We start from the raw sequence: 20,899 nt of genomic DNA, 5'->3' as shown, positions 1-20,899 counted from the left end.
ATGATTACGCGCGAGGCTCGTATGCGCAGGCCAAAGAAAAGGCAGCAGCGGGTTATAGGTGGTGACGGGTGTAAAACGAATCCGTGTTCGAGGAAGCGAGAATACGAGCGTGCCGGCACGACGCAGAGTAGTTTGGCAGTGTGCAGGATGGTGGGGCATTGGCGGGGTTGACTCAGGAAAAGGTTGTATGCGTCAAAAAGCTCGGCAAAACTTGCGCCGGTGACGGGCGTACACGTGATCGGACCTCCGCGTCCATCTGTGTACGATGACTCGCGCATCCTAGCGAATACAGTACATCGCTGACGTGAACATGGATCGCAGGAATGGCGCACATGCTCGAATGGCAAGAGTCATTTCCATTGGGTCAAAGAGCAGAAGCAATGTTTGGGCATGTACAGGCCACCCAACAAGGGAGCCGAATTGTTGCTATTCACCTGCCTGTGAAGACGAGGCACGGAAAATTAGATACTACAATGTGGTCATACGGACCAATCGCCATTGATCAAAGTAAAGCCAAAAAACTCCATCGCTAATGCAAGGCGCTACGTCGCTCATCCCAATGCAATCACATCAACGCGTTACTATGCTCCGGTCGAGCCCGGCAGGAGCACACCGCGTCAACAAGTATCTAGAGATAAGGACAAGATCAATCTTAGGGATCGGAGACGGAAAGAGAACGGCGAGTACAGCAAGGTCCCTCGGGGTGAGGTGGAGAGAAAGGGCTGAAGGAAGGAAAACAACGGAATCCTAGATGGAAAAAGAGCAAGTCAGCACCCGACGGCTGGAGGCAAGTGAAGTGCGTTGTGACTATGAATAGAGGCCAGAATTCTGCCGCGTAGTGGTAGCACTACCTGGACCAGAACTCGATTCGCTGCTAGGCGTCTGTGGCTCGAGCGACAGCTGCGCGCGCAGACTCATAATCCAATCGTGCTGCAGCAGCTCTACGGCAGAGGCACGTTGCGAAGGGTCGCGTTCGAAGCAACGCTTCAAGAAGTCGATGCCTGCTTCGCTGAGCAAGTCGGTGGTAGGCAGTTGAGGTGGGTCGCCTTGGGCAATATGATACATAATGGCCCATTCGTTGTCCATGTTCGCCCACGGTCGACGTCCGGTGGCCATTTCCAAGACAACACAGCCGAGTGACCAAATATCGACTGCTCCGTGACGGCCGAGGTTGGTACCCCGAATCACTTCTGGTGACATGTACATGGGCGTTCCGGTCATCGATCTTTGTCGCCCTTGTCGGGTATCAGCAGCGAGAGTCCGGCCTTGTCTCGCGATGACTTTGGCGGCACCGAAATCAACAAACTTGATGACACCATTGTGGTCCAGCAGAATGTCTGTCTAAGTCAGTTTTAGAATCTTTATGTGGAACCATCATGACTTACTTTCAGGCTTGATGTCGCGGTGCACGACACTAGCGTCGTGGAGATACGCAAGGCCTTCCAACATCTGCAGAGCATAGACCTGGATAACCGTCTCATCTTCAATTCTCCCGTGTTCCAGCAAGCCGGACAGTGAGCCACCAGAACAGTACTCCATGAAGATGTAGACCTTGTCGCGATGCGGCTCGATACCGTAGTACGAGACAATGTTCGGATGGTCCAAAACTTGTAGCACACCCATCTCATCTCTGATCTGGGCAACAATAGTCGGAATGAGCTGAGGATCCTGTAGACGAATCTCTTTCACAGCCATCAAATGTCCCGAATCAAGGTTCATGGCAGCATAGACCGATCCGAATGTACCACCACCAACAAACTGCCCTTGTTGCCATCGCAGAGTGACATTGGTGGCCGACGAAGAGAGGAACGTGAGTGCTCGGTCAGCCTCGTTCGAATCCTCCAAGACCCTTCCTAGAGCCTGGCGTTCGGCTTCCTTTTCTTTACGAATCGCATCGATTTCTTCCAGCATTTGCGTCCACCGGTCTTGGGTCAATCTTATTGATTCCTCGTCGTCCTTCATGCTCTTTGGATCCCATAGAGACTTGCCAGCGAGGGCGTTCTGTCGCTGTTTCTCTGCTTGAGCAGCAATGGTCGATCTGGCGCCCATGATATCGAAATGTGAGATGAGGACCGACATACATCCAGCAACCTTGAGGCGTAGTTTAGAATATTCTTCATCACTGATGGAGAGTATATTTTGCCCCCTGGTCATCATCATGGCGAATTCGAGGGCAACGACAGCCCAACGGAAGGTTTTGCGGTCTGAAGCTATACAGTCATCGCATATGAAGCTAACCCAGTCAAGGGCCAATCTCGTCAGTTTGATGTTGTTCATGGCCCGTCGATTGTAATCCATGTACAGCAGGGAACGTTGACCGAATTCGGTTGCAAAAGCGAAACATGTCTGGATCAAGTCCTGGCAGTCAAGGCCAGCCGTCTGCTTTCGGACAATCTCAACACTGTCCATGATAGTGTTGGACAGCTTGTATGCAGTCTTCTTTATCTTCTGCAGTTCCTGATTGACGCGTGGCAGGTTGGCTCTCTGGTCAATCAAGGTATTGAGGTCCAGTGCGATGGACTGGAGGAAGGATGCGTTAGCGTTAGCCAGACGTTGCTGTGATCCATCCGCAACCAGCCGGAGTCTGCCCGGTTTCACGTCAAGATGAGGCTCCCGTATGTTGGCGCTCATCTTGTTGCCCATCCAGTAGAGTGGTTCTTCGGGTCGAATAATCAGTACGTATGGATTCGATGGGTCTTCCGGGTTCTCTTCAGCATGGTAACAGGTGGTGAGAAGCGATTGAATATCCTTTGGTCGGTCCAGCAATGCGGGCGAGGCGATGATACAGACGCCAGTATTGCCACCACCGGAAGTTTCTACAAGAAAATGACCAGTCATTGTGAGAGACTCATAGAGGTCGTTCAATTGTTCCTGGTCTAGATCGATATGATTTATGTTGTACTCGGTACAATTCTCAAAGCGCTGAGTCAGTATCCTGGAGAATCGGAACAGCTTTCGCTGACGAACACGGACGGAATCTAGGATCTGCTTATAACGTTTCTCCATTTCAGCACCGGTGACCTCTTCCGGCCTGCGTTGCAGTTCTCTTTCAAAATGCGCTGTCAAGCGGGTCAGAGACTTGGAGGTCAGGGAACTGAACTGCTCTGCTGTCTCCACATCGCCGCCCTCGAGCTGTCTGCCTAGCTTGTTGGAGAAGTCCCACTCTTGCTCGAGAATTTCCGCCTCTTTGAAAGTGTTTTTGTTAGCGGACAGCTTGGAGTTCAGCATCCTGAAGTAGAATTTCAGGGCTTCCAAAACCACGTTATCGAAGTTTTCTTCGATGCATGGGGGCAGATCCCATCCAGGTTCGGGTCGCGATATTATGAGATAGCTGTCCTTGATCTTACCAGCGAGGGTCAGCAAGATCTGAAATTGCGATATCATCTGCTCAGCCAACATGACACCTTGCTGCGAGGGATCCTTGATTTTCTTTGCGTATGATAGCCGAACACGAATAATCTCCTGAAGGAGGCGAGACGGGAAGTTGATCAACGTAAGCAATTCCTCGATGTACGGCGGAAGATGTCGCTCGGCAAAGCCCTCAGCATTAGCAATGAGGGTACCCTTGGCTTTGTGAATGACCCTCTCCAGCGCAACAAGAAGACTTGCATCTCCCTGCAGAGACTTGAGACCATCTTCCTTGAGAATGCGGTCGATGAAAGAGGATTCATCAGTCAGATGGTGATCGTTTGGGTTCCGCGCTCGTGGTTTTGAGAAGTCTAGCTCGTCATTGCCCACCCACTTCTTCAGAATAGACATCTCGATGTTGATGAGCTCGGTAGTGTTGTTCCATGCAAAGACGGCGTCGCATGCGTCTTTGTACGCCTGGGACGCTGCTCGAGGGTAGGCCTGTTCCAAGGTCTGGCGCGTAGGATAGAGACTTTCGACGAGCTCAATCTTCTTCATCACCTCGTCAACCTGTGCAGCGGGCGTCTGACCAGCCTCTGCAGCACCCTGGACCTCGAAGGTGATGATGCTCTCCAGGTCGTTCCGAATGTTGGATCTCTTGTCATCGACGAGCCGTCTCTGTGCGGGCAACGTTCGTCCACAGACCTTGGCACGTACACCCATCCATATCTCAGCCTTTAGCGTGCTGTCGGCCTGCTGCTCGGTGCTTCCAATCAGCCTCTTCTTCTCCTGCTTGACCACATCACCCGTCAGCACGTTGGCGAGCATCGAATGCCACTCCAGGCGCTCGCGGTTGGCGGGGATCTTGAGTTCCTCCACGGAGGGCTGCATGTCCTCGTTGCCGTAGTACAACAGCGTCTCCTGGTCGTAGGGATCATTGTCGGCGTAGTCGGCGGTGGAAGGCGACTCTTCGTCCGAGTCTGTGTCTGTGCTGTAACCCAGGCTAGGGGTGCGCACGTCGAAGAACTCCTCCTGCTCGTTCTCCTGCCGGATGCGCTGCACATATGCCTTTTCCTGGGCGCGGTACTCGGCGTTGGGGTTGCGGCGGGTGCGGTTCGCTGACGAGGTGCGGGTACGGTGGCTGGTCGTGGTGTTGAGCGAGAACTGCTGAGGTCTGCGGGCATGCGAGGGCGTGTAGGCATTGCTGGGTGTCCTCGTGGCGGACGGGCGGGTCGCCTTGGTGGCGCCGTTGGTCTGGAGAGGCTGCGGGTGCTCGCCGGGGGTCATGATGCCACGGCGACTCGAGGTCGCCCATCCGTAGCCCTGGGAGCCTGCGAGCGGGGGCACATCGTCGAGCGGGGTGGCGACGGGCGGTGCGAACTCGAACTGGCCTTCTTCGTGGAGCGAGCCCAGGTTCTGCTGCGCGCCCTCGTCGCCAGAGGAGCCGGACGAGTCGAGGGCCAGCGGGGCGTTGACCACGACCGGCTTGCTCATGTCGACGGGCGTGTTGTCGGGCAACAGTGCGTTGTCGTTGGCAAAGCGGACCCGCGAAGCAGCCTCGTGGCTCATGATGGTGTTGACGCCCTCTAGGGGAAGATCTGTCGCGCGCCGGGCGCTGCTCTTCGCCTGTTCTGGTAAGGCCGACGAGAGCTTGTCTTTAGCCGAACGCGATCTGTGGCGGTGCCCGGGTTCTGGGAACAAAGAGCCCAAGACCTTTCTTCGCTCGCAAGGCGGGCAGGGAGGGGATGCTGGAATTCTCTGTTCGCGCGTGTGAGAAGTCTTGCAGACTAGCACCTGGCCCTGGGCTTTTTGCCCGTGCCTTCCGCGTCGCAATCTTGGTCCAAATAAGCTCGGCCATATACTTTTCGGCCACATATACTTCTCGGCCACCCCACCACAACGCGCTACTCTGCTTTTTACGCTCTGTACTGTCAACGCCACATACTCAAAATGGATCCCCGAGAGGCTGCCTATGATAATGCTATCCGCGATCTCAATGCAGGTGTTTTTAAAAGCCAGCGACAGGCTGCTAAGGCGTATGGAGTTCCGCGATCATCGCTCCAAGAGCGCATCAACGGCCGCCAACCACACGCGATAGCTCATCAACAGCAGCAGCGATTGACTCCAGAACAAGAGGCCTTTCTAGTAGATTGGATACTTGATGAGGACTCACGCGCTCAACCTCCCTCCCACCCACGCGTACGAGAAATGGCCACTCGGCTCCTCCGCATGAACGGCGACACCGAGCCTCTTGGGCAACTATGGATACCCCATTTCATTGCCCGCAACCCACGCGTCGCATCTATAGTCGGCCGAACGATTGAGAGCGCGAGAACTACAGCAGCTAGTTACGATACTATTTGAGCCTTTCTTGAGCTATTTGAGCAGACAAGAATAGAGCTAGGCATACAGTACGAAGATATATAGAATATAGACGAGACTGGGTGCGCACTAGGGGTATATACGAACGCCTAGGTGCTCGCAAGTGCTATAAAGAAGAAGGCTTATATCAAATCTCTAGAGGATCGCGAGTGGGTATCGATTATTAAGACTATCTCAGCCACTGGCATTAAGCTTTAATGCCTAGTTATCTTTAAGGGCAAGCATCTACAATTAATATAGTTCCCAGTATAAGGCGCACTAGACTAGCTCTATATAACCTCTGAGAATGGATAGACGTCAAACTCAATTGGCTATGAATGGTTACAGCGCATTTTTATACCGAATACTTCACCATCTAGTGGCGGCTATCGACTCTTCATTCTTAACGGCCATGGCTCCCATATACCTATTGACTTTATGTGGCTCTGCAAGGTCAATAAGATACATCTCCTCTACCTCCTAGCCCATGCCTCCCACTTGCTATAGCCTCTAGATCTTGCTCCTTTCTCTGTACTCAAGTCACGCTATCGTAATGAGATCTGAGCTCTCTCAGCGCTTGATGACGCAGCACCAGTCAAGAAGGAGCGCTTTGTTGTATCATATAACAAAGCTAGAGAAGAAGGGCTCTTAGAGCGAGTTATCCGAGCTGGCTAGAGGGCTGCTAGCCTCTGCCCATACAATCCAGCTGTTGTACTGCTCTCATCTCAAGTAAATAGCCGGCCACTTACTCCACCTACTAGCCAGGGCTTAGCTGCCACCCTAGAGTCAACATTCAACACACCTCGGAGTTCACAGGCGTTATACAAGGCTCAGCAACAGCTGTTGTTGTCAGAATCTCTCTTACGAAGCACCCGGCTCGTGCTTAGCAAGGCAGGCAAGGTTATTGCAGAAGCGAACACAAGGGCAGCCTAGCTTGAGGCTGAAAATCAACGACTTAAATATCAACTAGATACTACTAGGAATACTCGTGTAAGGAAGCGAGTTCAGGTGAATCCAAATGAGCGCTTTAGCAACATTGAGAGTATTAAAGTTGCGATTGATCGCGCAGCAGCTCTTCAGGCTGAACAGGCAAGCACTTCGCCAGAGAAAGAAGCTCAAAAGGCAGCGGCAGCAGCAGCAGCACTTACTCTTAGCTCTATGTGTACTGAGTGGCAAATATAATTGTTGTTGTTGAGAAGGGCGCAATTCAAAACTGCGTGACGCGTTGTGGTGGGGTGGCCGAGAAGTATATGTGGCCGAAAAGTATATGGCCGAGCTTAAGAGCCCGCCCCGGACGGAAGCCGCATGTGCCCGCCGCACTCGCCACCCTGTGGCGGAGACGATGTGTCTGGATCGACGACTATGAACACCATCGAGATGCATCGTTTCCTGTCGTCAGATGTCTCGTTCCGTCTGTAACCAGCCAGGCCTGTTCTTGTCCTCGATCCGCAGGAGAACACACGCGGCCTGCTCACTTGTTGCTAATGCTTCGAATCCAGGACAGCTCTCAGACAAGCAAAGGGCCAGTTATTATGCCGTATTCCGGCTGCAAAAGAGCAGCCAAGACCTGCAGACACGGAGCTGTGTTGCGCTTATAGTGCTTCCTCCTACCGCGACTTCCTCGCGTTTACACTCAAACAGGTCCTGCACGGATGTGCATAAGAAGAGCCTCATTATACACGGGAACGCTAACTAATCTCCACGCAGCCCTCCACATGTCTCAAAGCCACGTCCTACGAATCCCACCGCTTCGCCAGAAATCGTCACTCCCACCCAGTCTACCCTACAACACTCCACAAACCGCCCCAACAACCCAAACCCCCAGCACCACCCACCCCACCAACCCTCCCCTCCACTCTAACCTCCCCACTGCTCCCGACTTCTCCTCAGTACTCTTCGTCACTCTCACAAACTGATCCTGCTTCAGTATCGCGTTGCGCACACACTGCCGGACAGAGTTGGCACTGTGGTTCTCCGTCACAGTGACGTTGCAGTACAGATAGCACCTGTCTTCGTCACCGGGTTCGCCCCAACGAGCTACTAGAGAGTCGGACCCGCAGCAGGACTGTAGGAGGGAGGACCAGTTGTAGGCGTTGGGGATTGCGACGTAAGCTTCGGGCGTGGGGCGGTACGCGGGGATGGAGGAAAAGTTGTTGGAGCCAGAGCAGTTGCCTGGCATTGTGTTGAGATATGTGGTGGTTTGGTTGTGCTGGTTGGTTTCGTGTGATGCACGGGAAGTTGTTAAATGACGGCGTTGTGTGGCCGTGAAATGCGTTCTGGTCCCGTGAAGCAAATCCCTGGTGCAGCGGTACTCTTTGTTGTAAAGCGCAGTATAGCGTTTTCTGTAAGTCTTAGCAACGCTTCTCTTAATCTTGACTTTGAACTTGATTTATAGGAGTTGCAGTCTGAGAACGCATTGAAAGCATGGAATAGGATTCCGCCCCCTCTTGGCAGACGAACGTTCTCGTTTGCCTGGAGAGACTCTGCCGAATTGGGATTCTACGTTGGCCAAGACCAAACATTTACCCCGGATTGAGGATGAGGCAACCCGCCATGGCCCCAATACGAACAGGCTATACGTCATTGTCGTACACACCAGCCTTGCGATGCAGGTACGCCTCCACGACAGGCACCATGTATAAGAGTATCAGAGAACCAAGCAGCACCGCTGCCTATCAAGCAAGATTCCTCCGTGGTTATTCAGCATAGAGCTTGCGAAATCAAACTCGTACTTACCATCTGCCAAGATGAACAATACCAACGGCAACACCACCTCTCCCCGCCCAGAATGCCACTACAGCAAAGGCAACATCAACACGACTTCACTTCCCGAGAACGGCTCCTGGGTTGCCATAGCAGATGCATACCCCAACTACACGCGCGCAATGGCGCAGTGCTGCGGCGCAGACCACCCCTCTGACTTCTACGGCCCGGACGCGTGCTTCCGGTATTGCAATGTCACAGACGGTCCGGATGGTCGGAATGTGAAAAACGTCTCGGACTGTTTGACGGATACGTTTGGAATTCCGTGGTGGTGGGTGCATTCGCGGGCGCAATATAACCATGATCTCGATGGTGCGGCGGTGAGGTTAGGGAACGGAGGGGGGAAGATGGGGCTTCTTGTCTTGATTGTTGGGTTGTTGGGGGTATTTGGAGGGGGGATATAGTGCACATAGTGCGATGGTGAATCGAATGTGGTGTGAAGCTATGTTTGGTAGAGTTGGATCTAATGATGGGATTGGAGTAGTGCAGGTCTGGAATTTGTGGATACCCCTTGACCGATATTCTGGAAATCGACATTTCGTGGCCAAACTTAGCCCGCTGTCTGACGTATATGCACCTTATCTGCATCACAAAGCCTGATTTTGGAACCAGCCGAGGTAAGTAAGGAAGTGAGTTGTAAAAGTGAGGAAATGCTCGATGGGCGGGGTTTCCATGTGAAGGCTAATGCGCGCCGCTTATGCCGGAAGCTCCTGCTAGTTCAACAATGCCACATCCACAGACCGAAGCACACTCGGATGTACAGTCTGTCATGCGGGCACTTTTCAGTTTACACAGGTCGGAAAGCTGCCATTCAAGATTGTATTCTCTGGCCGATAACCTGCGTATGACGTTCACGCGGTCGGACCACACAGCCTAAAAGTGTGCAGATGCACAAGTCGATGTGTCGCTTCCAATAGTCATCACGATGGAAAAAGCAAATTTCCGAAGAGACATAAGGTTTGTTCTCGAACAAGATCCTATTCGCAGAAACGTTCATCTCCCCCAGCAGACCGCAAGCAAGAGTCCTGCTTTCTGATCTGACTGTCACCTCCTAGCGTCGTGTATCTACGATTACTTGCCCCTCCTTGCGTTCTCGGGCTCGTTGAATTTCAACCACTGGTCCAATATCAGCCTTTGACCTCGTTCGGTGTAATCCATGGTGCCAGCTCCGGAGTATATTTATATAAATACATCGCTCTTGCACATGCCCGCGCCATCTCCCTCGAAACCCCGTTGCTAGGAGGAATTCTCAACATACCGGCCCGACAGGAGAATGACTCGTAGCCGGCACGGTTCAATTTCATGTCTGCTTCAGCAAGATCGCAATGGCCGTTGCAAACCCGGTTCAAGGCTTCAAGCGCGGTGGTCAACCGATGGAGTAACGACGAGGCTGCGTCAGACAGAAGCGTTCTCGAATGCCTGTGAAAAGGGGTGTCTCACCGCCTGAAAGAAGCACTCAGGATGCACGTACGCGGACTCCAAGATTGGGTATATTGACAATCTTTCGGCCCTATGCATGCGAGTCTAGGCAGGGGGCAAGGGTTTACTGGTATCCCTCGAAGCTCAACGTGAAATCTAAACGGCGGTTGCCCTCTTAGGATGATCATAGTCTAGTAAAGGGCAGAAATAAGACTTAGAAATCATCCATCTTGTGGATGGAGCGAGCCAGCAAGATCCTCCATTTCTAAGGGACGTTCACCCAAAACCCCGGGATTCCACAGATCAACTAGCGCCGCTGCATGTACGCGGTCCGTGTTCCAGACTGTGGAGGATCCCGTGCTGGCTCGCAACGGTTCGCTTGACTGCGAATGGAAGCTCCACGGAGAGCCTTGGAACGCCTCAAAGACATTGCGAAGCCACCAGGCTTCCCTCCCGCTAACACAGGCCTCCGAGGAACACTGCCCGTGCTCGTGGAAGGTTCAATGCTACGCAGGTGCTACGTTGAGCCAAAAGAGAATCGAGTGTGCCCAAGCGAGTGTGCCTCACTGCAGGAGTGCGGGCAAGCAACGACCTGGGCTCCTCCCAATGAGCTGGCTACCTTTGCTGCTTCATTGAACGCCCGTCGAAGTGTACGGTAGCCCGAGAACCGCATTTTCGCATTGCCTCGAGGCTGCCTTCGGAAACTCTACCTCGGGCGCATCCACACAACCTAGGCTGACCACCAGTGCATATCGGTATACATCTTGTATTGCAATAGGCCAAAGAAGGCAACTTGCACACGCGCTAAGACGGACTCTGAACCCACTGCATCTCGGACGAAGCCAGTGCTTCTGCCCGGACAGGCGTTTCGCGGAGTTTTAAGTTTGCCAATGATACCGCATGCGCTCTTATCTCTGTCGTCTCCTAATGCAACAGCAGCGGTGCGGCGGCGAAGACGGAGCCAATATACAAGAGACGCGATATATTTCGTCAGCATGGAGATTGCGCGAGCTTGGCCAGGCTGGCACAGGACATGATGAGTATCGAACGAGCCATAAAAAGCAATGGACAGGGTGGCGGGGGAAATGTCAGGGTGGTTCGACCAAAGCAGTGCCTGGGACAGAAACGAAACCAAACTGTCCAGGGCTGTAGGGGGCAGATAAGACGACCCGGGGGATGCGCGCGGGTGTCCTACCGCTGATATGGGTCTGATATCGCATCGCCGACGGCGTCTCGGGTGGTCTGACAGTCGCCCCGAGAACTCTTGGCCCAGGTATCGAGGTGAGCACGCGACATTGGGCGTCGAAGACGACGGTGTGGTGTTTTGCATTGGCACGTTTCTTCTTCTCCATCGAAGTGGACCCGTGGAGTACCTATGTACATCCAAGGTGGACCACATCCCCAAGATGCGCAGGCTACGCTAGGCTGATCCGGGGTGATTGGTGCCAGGGCCAAGGCGTGGGTTAGGCGGCTGTGGTGGCAAGGGTACTGATAAGAAAACGAATTCGCTTTCCACCACCACCGCCGCCCGCAGGTTCCCATGTGCTCGGTGGAGACGCATCCGTGGTTCTGGAGGCTCGTGTCGCCAGCAACCCGAATGCGACGTGATGCGATCCAGCTCATGGGCGACGAGGGCAGTCTTCATCTTCACTCGACATGTAGAGACCCACTGCAGGGCCATCCCACCGGCTTGGTTGGCTCCCGCGCGCTGCCGCGCTGGCGAGACGTCGCCGTATTGGCTAGGGTCCAGCTCGTATCTTCACCCCACTGTGTGGCTTGCTCGTGATCCTGGACGCATGTTCATGCTTGGAGAGACCCAGGCGGGCCCGGGCTGCCACAGACGCATGGCCAATGTCCGCCGCCTGTACTCTATTATATCTCCCCTCTACCGCGGCCGTGCTCCTACGCTGTATACATCTCCGCAGTCACCGCACGGCGCTGCTGCACTATAATATCCTGCGTGCGCTACTCGAGACCCGCCGCCCGTTCGTTCGTCGCGCAAACGGTCTCGGAGCGAATCGCGACTCCCGCCTTCACCGCGGATTCTGACTTTAACGTCTGCGAGCCGCACCACGGGAGCATTGGCCGCCTGCCATTCTCTGTCCACTCCTTACTTCTTGCTCTTTGCACGTACTCGCGGAGACGTGCAGCTGCCTTGCAAGCAGCCGTCCGCACGACCCCACTGTGGTGCACTTGTACGAAGGTAGTCTGGCCCACGCTCCGGAACCGGGGCCCTCGACAACATGAGCGCGCCTTCGACGAGCGGCGGTGATCCGACGCTCCAACTTGTGACTTTTGAGAACTTTACTAGCCCTGCCGGAGGAGACAGTCGGATAGACAACCTCAATGTGTTCTACAACGTAAGCTCCCGCACTTGCAGCGATCGGGTGCGGTGGTACTGATCCTTATAGGCGGGCGACATCGCATGGATGCTCACCTCCACCGCGCTGGTGCTTCTCATGATTCCTGGCGTCGGTTTCTTCTACTCGGGTCTGGCACGTAGGAAGTCGGCGTTGTCGCTGCTATGGCTGTAGGCAATCTCCCAGCGACCATCAAATTGCACTGTGCTGACCACGAATTCGCATCCAGGTCAGTCATGGCTACGGCAGTCGTTTCCTTCCAATGGTTCCTCTGGGGTTATTCGCTCGCTTTCTCGCATGGCGCGGGCAAGTTCATCGGAAATCTTGACAACATTGGTCTGAGGAACGTGCTCGGCTACCCTTCGGTGGGCAGCGCACGGATTCCCGATCTGCTGTTCTGCGTCTACCAAGGCATGTTCGCTGCCATCACGTACGTGTGATCTGTTCCTTGTTTACTCGAGTATACTAAGTCACGACAGGGTCGCTCTCGCCGTCGGCGCTGTGGCCGAGCGAGGAAGAATGCTCCCATGTATAATATACATGTTCATCTGGACGACCCTCATCTACGACCCCATCGCTTGCTGGACCTGGAACCCCAAGGGCTGGACCTTCTTGCAAGGTGGGCTGGATTTCGCTGGTGGGACACCCGTCCATATTGCCTCCGGCACCGCTGCCCTCGCCTACTCCTACATGCTCGGCAAGCGTCGTGGCCACGGAACGCAAGAGCTGAACTACCGACCACACAATGTTACGCACATTGTGATCGGCACGGTATTCCTCTGGGTCGGCTGGTTTGGCTTCAACGCCGGCTCAGCCCTGTCCGCCAACATGCGCGCTGTCATGGCAGCTGTCGTGACCCACCTTGCTGCCTGCGTCGGTGGTATTACCTGGTGCCTCGTCGACTACCGCCTTGAGAGAAAGTGGTCCACCGTTGGGTTCTGCTCGGGCGTCATCGCCGGCCTGGTCTGTATAACACCCGGATCGGGCTTCGTGCCAGCCTGGGCCGCTGTCATCTTCGGTGTCTGCGGCGGCGTCGCCTGCAACTATGCCACGAAGCTCAAGTACTTCCTCCGCTGCGACGATGCGCTGGACATCTTTGCTGTCCACGCGGTTGGTGGCTTCGTCGGCAACATACTGACCGCATTCTTCGCAGCGTAAGTCTCACTTTCAAGGCCCATTGGATTGCGTGTGGCTAACGTATTGGCAGGGACTACATCGCGCATCTTGACGGCGTCACCGTCATCCCCGGCGGCTGGCTCAACCGCCACTACATCCAGCTCGGCTACCAGCTCGCCGACTCCGTCAGTGGTGGCTGCTACAGCTTCGCCGGCACGTGCCTCATCCTCGGCGCGCTCGACTTCCTCGGCAAATTCCTCCCCATCTTCAAGCTCCGCGTGAGCGACGAAGACGAGATCCTCGGTCTCGACGACGTTGAAATAGGAGAGTTCGCTGTACGTCTTCCCTGCTCCCGTTGCCACTTATGTAAGAAGGGTGATTTGCTAATTGAGAGGATAGTACGACTACGTTGAGCTCACGCGCGAAGTCGCGACCGCGGACGACGTTGACGAGGGCCTCTCGACGCACTCGCTTGAGCAGCACGCCTCGGCCATGGGCATGCATGAGAAGAATCAGGAGTCAGTGGACTCGTCGCATCAGCTGGCGGAGTGGGCTCACCGTGCGTAGATGATTCCGCTCCGACCGGGATGGACGTTGAATACTTTTGCGGCGATATACCACTTGCTTTACTGGAGTTGGAGGCTGCTTTTGCTCGGCGGGGGTTGTGTGCTGTGGAAAATGGCTGGCTTCGGCTGGGCATGTTTGTGTACGTGGAAAGCTAAGGGCTTGATCTACGCTGAGGGCAAGGGATTCTAGTAAATTATACTTAATGCTCGATTCCATATACTTGATACTACTCGCCACTGGCCCCCCTTCTCACCTTGCTCGGCCACCCGTGCAGGTACCGCAAATAGACCCGCCCCAACTGCGGCAAATGGCCCAGATATTCGGAGTGGGGCAACGGTTATCATGTTCAAAGCACGCCACGTGTATACGGTTTTATGGATGTGTTCCCAGAACCACGAAGCGTTGTCTCTTTCGGCGTGTCCTGACTCATTTGACCCCCACTGGATACGTCGTCAAAGAAGACGTCCACCAGTCATATCAAGGCAAGAGTATCAAGACCTTTGGGATGCTGTCCCGCATCCGCGTATGTACGCTCTGCTCCGAACACCTATCCACTCTATATCGCTGAATAGTCTGACTCGTACAGCAGCATCCAGGTCCAGTATCGTCTGATGCGTTGTCAATCTAAGCAGGTTCGAAGGTGCATACGAGAGGTGTGTAAGTAAACTATAAAACCCCTGAGTCGCGAGACCAGCAGTGTCAAATCAAAGGGATGCAAAGTGAACAGAGCGTTTCTGTCATGGGCATACGATACCCAAGACCAAAGCTGCGGGGTTTGATGCTCAGGCGTACGCGTGGGCAGCGGCGTACCAGAAGATATCGTCAGACCACTGCTACACGATGTACCACAGTAGGGCCGACAGTGTTGAAAGTACCGCCTTGGATGGGACAAGCACTGCGGAGGTGTACGTTGGCAAGAGCACAGCTTGTGCAGAGGTAGGCTGTCTTCACTTGCATCTTCAAAGAGACAACTGCTTGCACCATTCCTGGGCAGAACGCCAGAACAGGAATGGATCCAATAGCTACGCCAGTAAGCCGAGCGCCGCTCATGCAGAGCCTCATGCGACCTTGTTCGCTCTTGACGCAAGGCCAATCGGCGATGTACCCAAAGGTTTGAGGGCTTTACCGCGCATTCGCTGTGTTCCCTGTGACGTCCGCCCAACGTTGCGCGTCGTCACAGGACCGTCCACGATAGTCTGCATTGGCCAATTAGCGCGCGTCCCGTCCGCAAGCGAACCCCACATTTGTAACGGCTACCCGCTTTGGGGGCTCACGTGGTGCGCGAGCAGCTGAGGGATCTCCAGCGGTCAGGTTGTGGCGTGAGCATGGCTGGGAAGGGGTAAACGAGGTCGAAGTGTGGTCTGCCTTGCTAGACATACTAGAGAATCCATAGCTACGTAGGCAAGGTATTTGAGAGCAAACGTGAAAGTGCTTTGCATTTCATTCTTTGAGTGAGTCCTCCACGGAGGGAAACCTGGGGTAACCAAGCTGCGTCATATCCTATAACGTTTGTGGAGCCGCCGTACCTGAGCGCCGACGAGAGGGCACGAGAGTTCGTTGGGCTTGACGCCGCGCCGTTCGTTGGCTGCACATTCCTGTGCTCCCCTTCTGCGGGGGAAAAGCGTACGTAACAAGCACCTAACATACCTCGTGCCAGCGCAGACATCGAATCGAGAAGTTCTTTCCAGTGCAGCGAGGCTTGATTCCCCACACTGCTTGCTGAATTGGATATCGACGGCCACCAACATAACACACCCACCACCACCGGGATTCTTTGTTCAACCGCCATGGAGCCCCAGACCCACGCAGAGAAGCTCGTGCTGCCGCACCCACCGTTCGAGTCACCGGCTTTCCACCTCCTCGCTGCGGCCCTAACCTTTTTGCTGCCCTTCCTGACGCTCGTCTACATCCACGCAGACTACAAGGCGTTTCTCTCCCTCGGCCCAGGCGGTGCGTACCATGCCATCCACCAACATCCGTTCCTTGCTCCTGACACCACACTGACGCTCTCCAGGCACACCAGCCACTCCGCTCGGCTACGCCAAAATCAAACTCCTCTCCATCCTCTGCCTGCGCGACCCCCTCCGCCCGGCGCACATCCCCCCACACTTCCGGCCCCAGCGCGGCTACCTTTCCGCAACCTCCCTGCCTACCCGCCCGGGCAGGCGCCCCGTCGTCCGCGGCATTGCACCCCAGCGCCAACAAACACAAAAGTCCACCTGCGAGATCTACACTGCGCTGGTCGCCGCGATGCGCGCGCTGATCGCGGACCCCGCGAATTGTCTGCTCGAACGGACGAGCTGCTTCGAGAAGCACAGCTCCGGCATCTTTGCAAGCACGCCTATTACAAGGACGTGCGGCGGCGAAGTGTGCCATGCACACCCCTCCGACGGCAGTCTGCACATGACGCTGCACCCTGCAGATGCGAAGATCGTGCTGGAGCGCGGCTGGGGCGAGCGGCATCCGCTCGCGCGGGGCGGGTGGTGCCGACGTTTTGTGCCCAAGGAGTTCGTGCTGATATATGCGCCGCGGAGTGTGGAGGAGGTCGGGACGGTGATGCAGATTGTGGGGGCGGGCGTGTGGTGGGTTGCCGGCATCGATGTACGACGGGAGGGGAGCGAGAGGCGGGACGAGATGGCGGGAATGGAGGCGTTTGTTAGGGGCGGGGGTGTGGATTGTCATGCGTGTCGGGTGCATGGATGCGGTTCGAAGAGCTTGGAGGGGTCGATGGCTGGGAGTGCGTGAGCTGTAGTACAGATTGAAAGCGAGACAGCAGAAGATGTAGATTGATGACCGGGAGGTGGGTTTGGGGATTCTCTGGCGTTTTAGCAAAGCATATGTCGGCGCATGGCGTTGGGGATACCAGAATGGCAGAAAGATATCCATCGTACAAATTCATTGCATTTTAAAGGTTCGCCATCTCGAGGGTATCAAAACTGATTCGAATTAGCACGTTGCCTCCTGTATCCGCTGTGGAAAAGAATTAACTCACCACTCGCTCATTCCCACTGCTCTTCTCTCCGCACATCTATTTCTTCCCACCCGTCTTAACCCACTCCGCGTACTCCTTCCTCTTCCCGCTCACATCCCAGAAACCCCTCCGGCCCTCCCCATCCCCCCCAATCCCATTATCCAGTCCCAAAAACGCAAAGCCGTCGCCCTCGCTCAAGATCTCCTCGCCCTCCTTCGTCCACTTTCCCTCGCTCTGCTGCCCCTCACGCGCAATCTTTCCGCCCCACTTCGCCCACTGTATCGGCTTAAGCTGCGGCGACGAAACGACAATACCCGCGGAGAGCACAAGGATCGAAACGAGGAGCTCGATGGTGATGTCGAGGGGCAGCGGCGTGTGCGCGAAGGTAGCCGTGTGCTCGTGGGAGGAGTAGACGCTGTGTGGTGCTGTTAGTCAGGCATTCTCAGTCAAGCTGATAACGATGAAGTGGAGGCTGCAGGGCCGGGCATGCTTGAGGCGCGTTGAGTTTCAGGCAAGGGTGGGTGGTGGTGAGGGCGGTTGCGCGGTGACCATGGGACATTACGCATGGCAATGAGGGAGTAAAGTGGTGGCATACGCGTGTGTCAAGAAGATGAGGCCGACGGCATTGAGTGCTGTGCCTAGGATGGCCATGTTGGAGCTCGGCCGTGGACGGAGGGGCTGAGCTGCTCGCGCTGAGGCGGTATGGATATGTGCGGTGGCTGGGCGTGAAGCTTAAATTTCTTCAGAAGGGACTGGGACGTCGAGGCCGCTGTTGGCGCGCGATCGTTCGGGTTGGGAATGGAGTGGAATCGCGGGGTGGGTCGGAGAAGAAGCGTGTACGGCGTAGAAAGTGGTGACGCTGTGATGCAGGGTAGGGTCTTGGCACCACTAATCCCACAGTACCTAGGTACTTATGGTATCATAGGTTTCTTCTTGCTACTCATCTTCAGTCTCGTATCACAGCAAACCGAGCCATCCTTTTACTACACAATTGATTCGTGCCATGTCCTTAATTGCGTCGAGTTGTGCAGTCATAAGTCGTCCTAGGGCGTCGCAGAGGCTCGTATCTAGTCACGGGGCATGTACCGTCATGTCTTCGTCGTTAGTATACGAAAGGTCCTAATCTATTTGGCTCAGGAAGGTCTAACTAGTACTATTAGTCCTCAGCTAATGATAAAGGCACTTTTATACTCCTACTTTACAGGCTTAGGCGTAAGCTGATTGTCATTAACTTCGAGCAGACTACTACGTATCAGCTCTTCTACTCCAGCATCTATTGTTGTGCTGACTTGTGCTCCAAGCCATATGAATATATTCTGATCACACTTCTATATGTTGCCCATCTGCTTAATTTGATGCTCTTTTTCCCGAATATCCTACTGGTAGATGCAAATCGCGTCTATCCACAGGTATTACCCAAGACTCGGTTCGGAGCAAAGCTCTGAGCGGTATATTTGCAGAAACTCAAAGAGGCTCTGGCCCACTTCCATGTGTCCTTCGTTCAGGAGTATCCGTCCGAAGACTGGCATTTGCCCCATTTATATGAAGATGCATTGCATTGTGAGCCATCATCGATATTCTTGTGCCGTGAGACATTCTCTCTGTTGGGGAATTCCGTCATGATCAACTCGCATTTTACCAGGCCACGCTCCAATGAAAGCAAGCCACGAAGAAGGCGGATACTTCAGCGATCGAGGGAAGAGGCTGATACTGACGCACATGAGAGCCGGTGTGTTGATTGGGGCGACGAAGACGTCGCCACGCGCTGCTCGTGTCAGCATCACGAAATGGAGTCTTTGTTAGGTGAACTCGGACCGAGTCCAATCGTTCCGACTGTGCAACGGCATATCACATTATTCCTACAGCTTTCTACTCCTAACCAATCCCTTTTTGATACCAGTAAGTTCTCCCTGGTAGGAAGCACCGCCCTTGGCTTTCTTTCCGGCGTCGAAGACTGGTTTTTGGGACTTGAGCGCCTTCTTCTTGGCTTCGTAGCGGATCTTCTTCTTGACACGCGGATTGCGATCTGTATCATGTTAGACCCGATCACCCTGGTACCGATCAGAAGGTAGAGGGACTTACTCTGCTTCTTCCGGTGGGGAGTTAGGCCACGGTTCTTTTCGATTGCCCATGTGATTGCTCGCTTCCCATCTTCGCCGATGATTTCCTGTTCAATGACTTGAGCTCCTTCTGCGGCGGCTTTGGCATATGCTGCAGCGCGATCGGCCTTTTGCTGCTGCTTCGCGTTGCTCTTTGCTGCCACCATATCATAATAGCCTTCCTCATCTTCGAAGTCTTCAGGACGCGGTGGCTCGGCATCGCCCTCGTCGGAGCTGTCGCCGCCTTCACCAAGAGCAGCACCTGGACCCGCCCTGTTTTGGCCCTTCTTCTCAGCTTCCGCTTGCAGGCGGGCCTGGCGATCCTTCAAGCGCTCGCGGTGAGGAACGTCGGCATCGCCACCCTGGTCTTTACCTGCAGCATCGCGCTTGTTCGCCTTCTGTGTGATTTGCGAGGTGTAGAATCGCAAGCTCTTTTTCTTGGCAGCCTTCTGTGCAAGTTCGTGTGCCGTAAGCTCTGTCTCCTCGCCAAAGTCGGAGTCTTCTGCATTGAGAAGGTTGATCTTTGGCTGCTCGGCCTTCTTCTTGCGAGAAGCCTTGAGTGCTTTGGATCCAGTAAGCGAAGCGAGAGATGCAAGCTCCTCTTCGGTTTGACGCAGCTTCTCTGCCCGGCGTGCCTCGGACCTCGCTTGTGCTAGGTCGGCTGCGCGTTGAGCTTTGCTCTTCTTCGGCTTCTTCTCCTTCACTGCTACATCTAGATCGTTGCCGGTCTCAACAGCTGATGCTTCGTCGATTACTGACAACTCATCGGCGAGTGCCGCCTCTACCATAGGGTCTCCAACTGGCAAACTCTCCACTCTTTCCCAAAGAGTTCGAGTCTTGAGTAGGCTTTCCATGACGGGATGTTCGTGGAGTTCGGCGGGGTCTAATGCAATCATGATGGAATTACCTTCCTGTGCTGTCGATCCCAGGACTGCAAAGTACATCGACATAGCCGCTAGGTACGCTGCACAAGCTCGGTACTTGGTGATCGTCATCGGAACGGGTAGAGATGTTGCGCTCCACTTTCCAGATTTTGAGGTATGAGCTTTGATGAGACGTGCAGCGGCGTTGGCAGCGGCAGCCAGCTCGTCGTGCACTGGCTGTAACCGGAGGTATTCTTGCGAAATCGGTTCAAACTCAGGGTATCGTGAACGTAGAATCTTTAGTCTCTCTTCCTCAGACATGTCAGCTGTGATCCGGAGTTGTGGCAACACTTCCGTAACCACTTTGCCCGAATCTGCGCCTGCATCGCCGTCCTGACGCGCCCACTCGTCCTCGTCGAAGCCAAAATCTGCCTCCGTCATTGACTGTAATTGCTTCCTTTGTATCCGCAGAGCCTCCGCTTCTTCGTCAAGCGCATCCTGCTCTGTTTCGATTGCGTCCGCATTGTAGTAGTCTCTCTTTGACGGGCCCCAGCCCTCCATATCTTCGTCGTCTTCGGCCTCAGGTTTGCGCGCATCATTTTCGTCTACCTCAGCATCCTCGTCGAATCGCTCCTCCTCGATGTCGTCCTCATCATCATCCTCGTCGTAGTCGAGAACCTCCTCGTCTTCAGGTTGCAGAAACTCGTCTGACCATAGAGTCAGTACCAGAACTTGCATTGCAAGTGTTTAATCACTTACCCTCTTCCCTCCACTTGCGCAGCTTCTTCGCAGCGGGCCCATCATCCAGTAATATCTTATCGCGATTGATGTGGAATTCGTCCTCTGAATCGGCGACGTCCTCGTACGTGCTTATCGCAAGCTTTGAGTTTTCCTCCTTCGGTTCCTTGGACTCACCATAGCGGCCTCCAGCTTTTCTTTTCTTGCCCATGTTTGCGACGCGGTGGAGCTGTTCGATGTTGCAGTTGAGCGCAACTTTCCAAAATTTACTGCCAGAATCTTGGCGCGCGTGGG

General features: G+C 54.6%; 8 protein-coding genes across 8 annotated transcripts; 4 read left to right on the top strand and 4 right to left on the bottom strand.

Moving 5' to 3' along the window:
• Positions 1 to 386: 386 nt before the first annotated feature.
• CC84DRAFT_1109071 (Ssk2-type MAP kinase) lies at positions 387 to 5,139 on the bottom strand. Its single transcript, XM_018175215.1, has 2 exons — positions 1,386 to 5,139; positions 387 to 1,337 (listed from the first exon to the last, which is right to left on the bottom strand). Exons 1-2 carry the CDS (start codon positions 4,915 to 4,917, stop codon positions 808 to 810), a joined length of 4,062 nt encoding a protein of 1,353 aa, XP_018042925.1. The 5' UTR covers positions 4,918 to 5,139; the 3' UTR covers positions 387 to 807.
• A 2,260-nt stretch (positions 5,140 to 7,399) lies between these two features.
• CC84DRAFT_128490 (uncharacterized protein) lies at positions 7,400 to 8,148 on the bottom strand. The gene has a single exon (XM_018185359.1). The coding sequence runs from the start codon at positions 7,886 to 7,888 to the stop codon at positions 7,493 to 7,495; it is 396 nt and encodes a 131-aa protein (XP_018042924.1). The 5' UTR covers positions 7,889 to 8,148; the 3' UTR covers positions 7,400 to 7,492.
• Positions 8,149 to 8,409: 261 nt separating this feature from the next.
• On the top strand, positions 8,410 to 9,114 carry CC84DRAFT_1159846 (uncharacterized protein). The gene has a single exon (XM_018177346.1). It carries the CDS (start codon positions 8,457 to 8,459, stop codon positions 8,874 to 8,876), a length of 420 nt encoding a protein of 139 aa, XP_018042923.1. The 5' UTR covers positions 8,410 to 8,456; the 3' UTR covers positions 8,877 to 9,114.
• Positions 9,115 to 11,706: 2,592 nt separating this feature from the next.
• CC84DRAFT_1159844 (ammonium transporter-like protein) lies at positions 11,707 to 14,058 on the top strand. Its single transcript, XM_018177345.1, has 6 exons — positions 11,707 to 12,251; positions 12,303 to 12,421; positions 12,481 to 12,681; positions 12,731 to 13,405; positions 13,459 to 13,702; positions 13,767 to 14,058. The coding sequence occupies exons 1-6, from the start codon at positions 12,135 to 12,137 to the stop codon at positions 13,932 to 13,934; spliced, it is 1,524 nt and encodes a 507-aa protein (XP_018042922.1). The 5' UTR covers positions 11,707 to 12,134; the 3' UTR covers positions 13,935 to 14,058.
• A 580-nt stretch (positions 14,059 to 14,638) lies between these two features.
• Positions 14,639 to 15,478, top strand: CC84DRAFT_127041 (uncharacterized protein). Its single transcript, XM_018185354.1, has one exon. It carries the CDS (start codon positions 14,775 to 14,777, stop codon positions 15,225 to 15,227), a length of 453 nt encoding a protein of 150 aa, XP_018042921.1. The 5' UTR covers positions 14,639 to 14,774; the 3' UTR covers positions 15,228 to 15,478.
• Positions 15,326 to 17,015, top strand: CC84DRAFT_1135327 (uncharacterized protein). Its single transcript, XM_018176060.1, has 3 exons — positions 15,326 to 15,884; positions 15,949 to 16,870; positions 16,927 to 17,015. The coding sequence occupies exons 1-2, from the start codon at positions 15,722 to 15,724 to the stop codon at positions 16,677 to 16,679; spliced, it is 894 nt and encodes a 297-aa protein (XP_018042920.1). The 5' UTR covers positions 15,326 to 15,721; the 3' UTR covers positions 16,680 to 16,870; positions 16,927 to 17,015.
• Positions 16,963 to 17,556, bottom strand: CC84DRAFT_1079645 (uncharacterized protein; the record flags this gene model as incomplete). Its single annotated transcript, XM_018173855.1, has 2 exons — positions 16,963 to 17,320; positions 17,501 to 17,556. 2 exons carry the CDS (start codon positions 17,554 to 17,556, stop codon positions 16,963 to 16,965), a joined length of 414 nt encoding a protein of 137 aa, XP_018042919.1.
• A 1,133-nt stretch (positions 17,557 to 18,689) lies between these two features.
• Positions 18,690 to 20,845, bottom strand: CC84DRAFT_1159843 (uncharacterized protein). Its single transcript, XM_018177344.1, has 3 exons — positions 20,627 to 20,845; positions 18,988 to 20,574; positions 18,690 to 18,931 (listed from the first exon to the last, which is right to left on the bottom strand). Exons 1-3 carry the CDS (start codon positions 20,814 to 20,816, stop codon positions 18,765 to 18,767), a joined length of 1,944 nt encoding a protein of 647 aa, XP_018042918.1. The 5' UTR covers positions 20,817 to 20,845; the 3' UTR covers positions 18,690 to 18,764.
• Between the last annotated feature and the right edge of the window lie 54 nt (positions 20,846 to 20,899).

The sequence above is a fragment of the Paraphaeosphaeria sporulosa genome (genome assembly GCF_001642045.1).
Source record: "Paraphaeosphaeria sporulosa strain AP3s5-JAC2a unplaced genomic scaffold CC84scaffold_1, whole genome shotgun sequence".
In the NCBI taxonomy this organism is placed as follows: Eukaryota; Fungi; Ascomycota; class Dothideomycetes; order Pleosporales; family Didymosphaeriaceae; genus Paraphaeosphaeria; species Paraphaeosphaeria sporulosa.
This window is presented reverse-complemented; position numbering and strand designations above follow the sequence as displayed.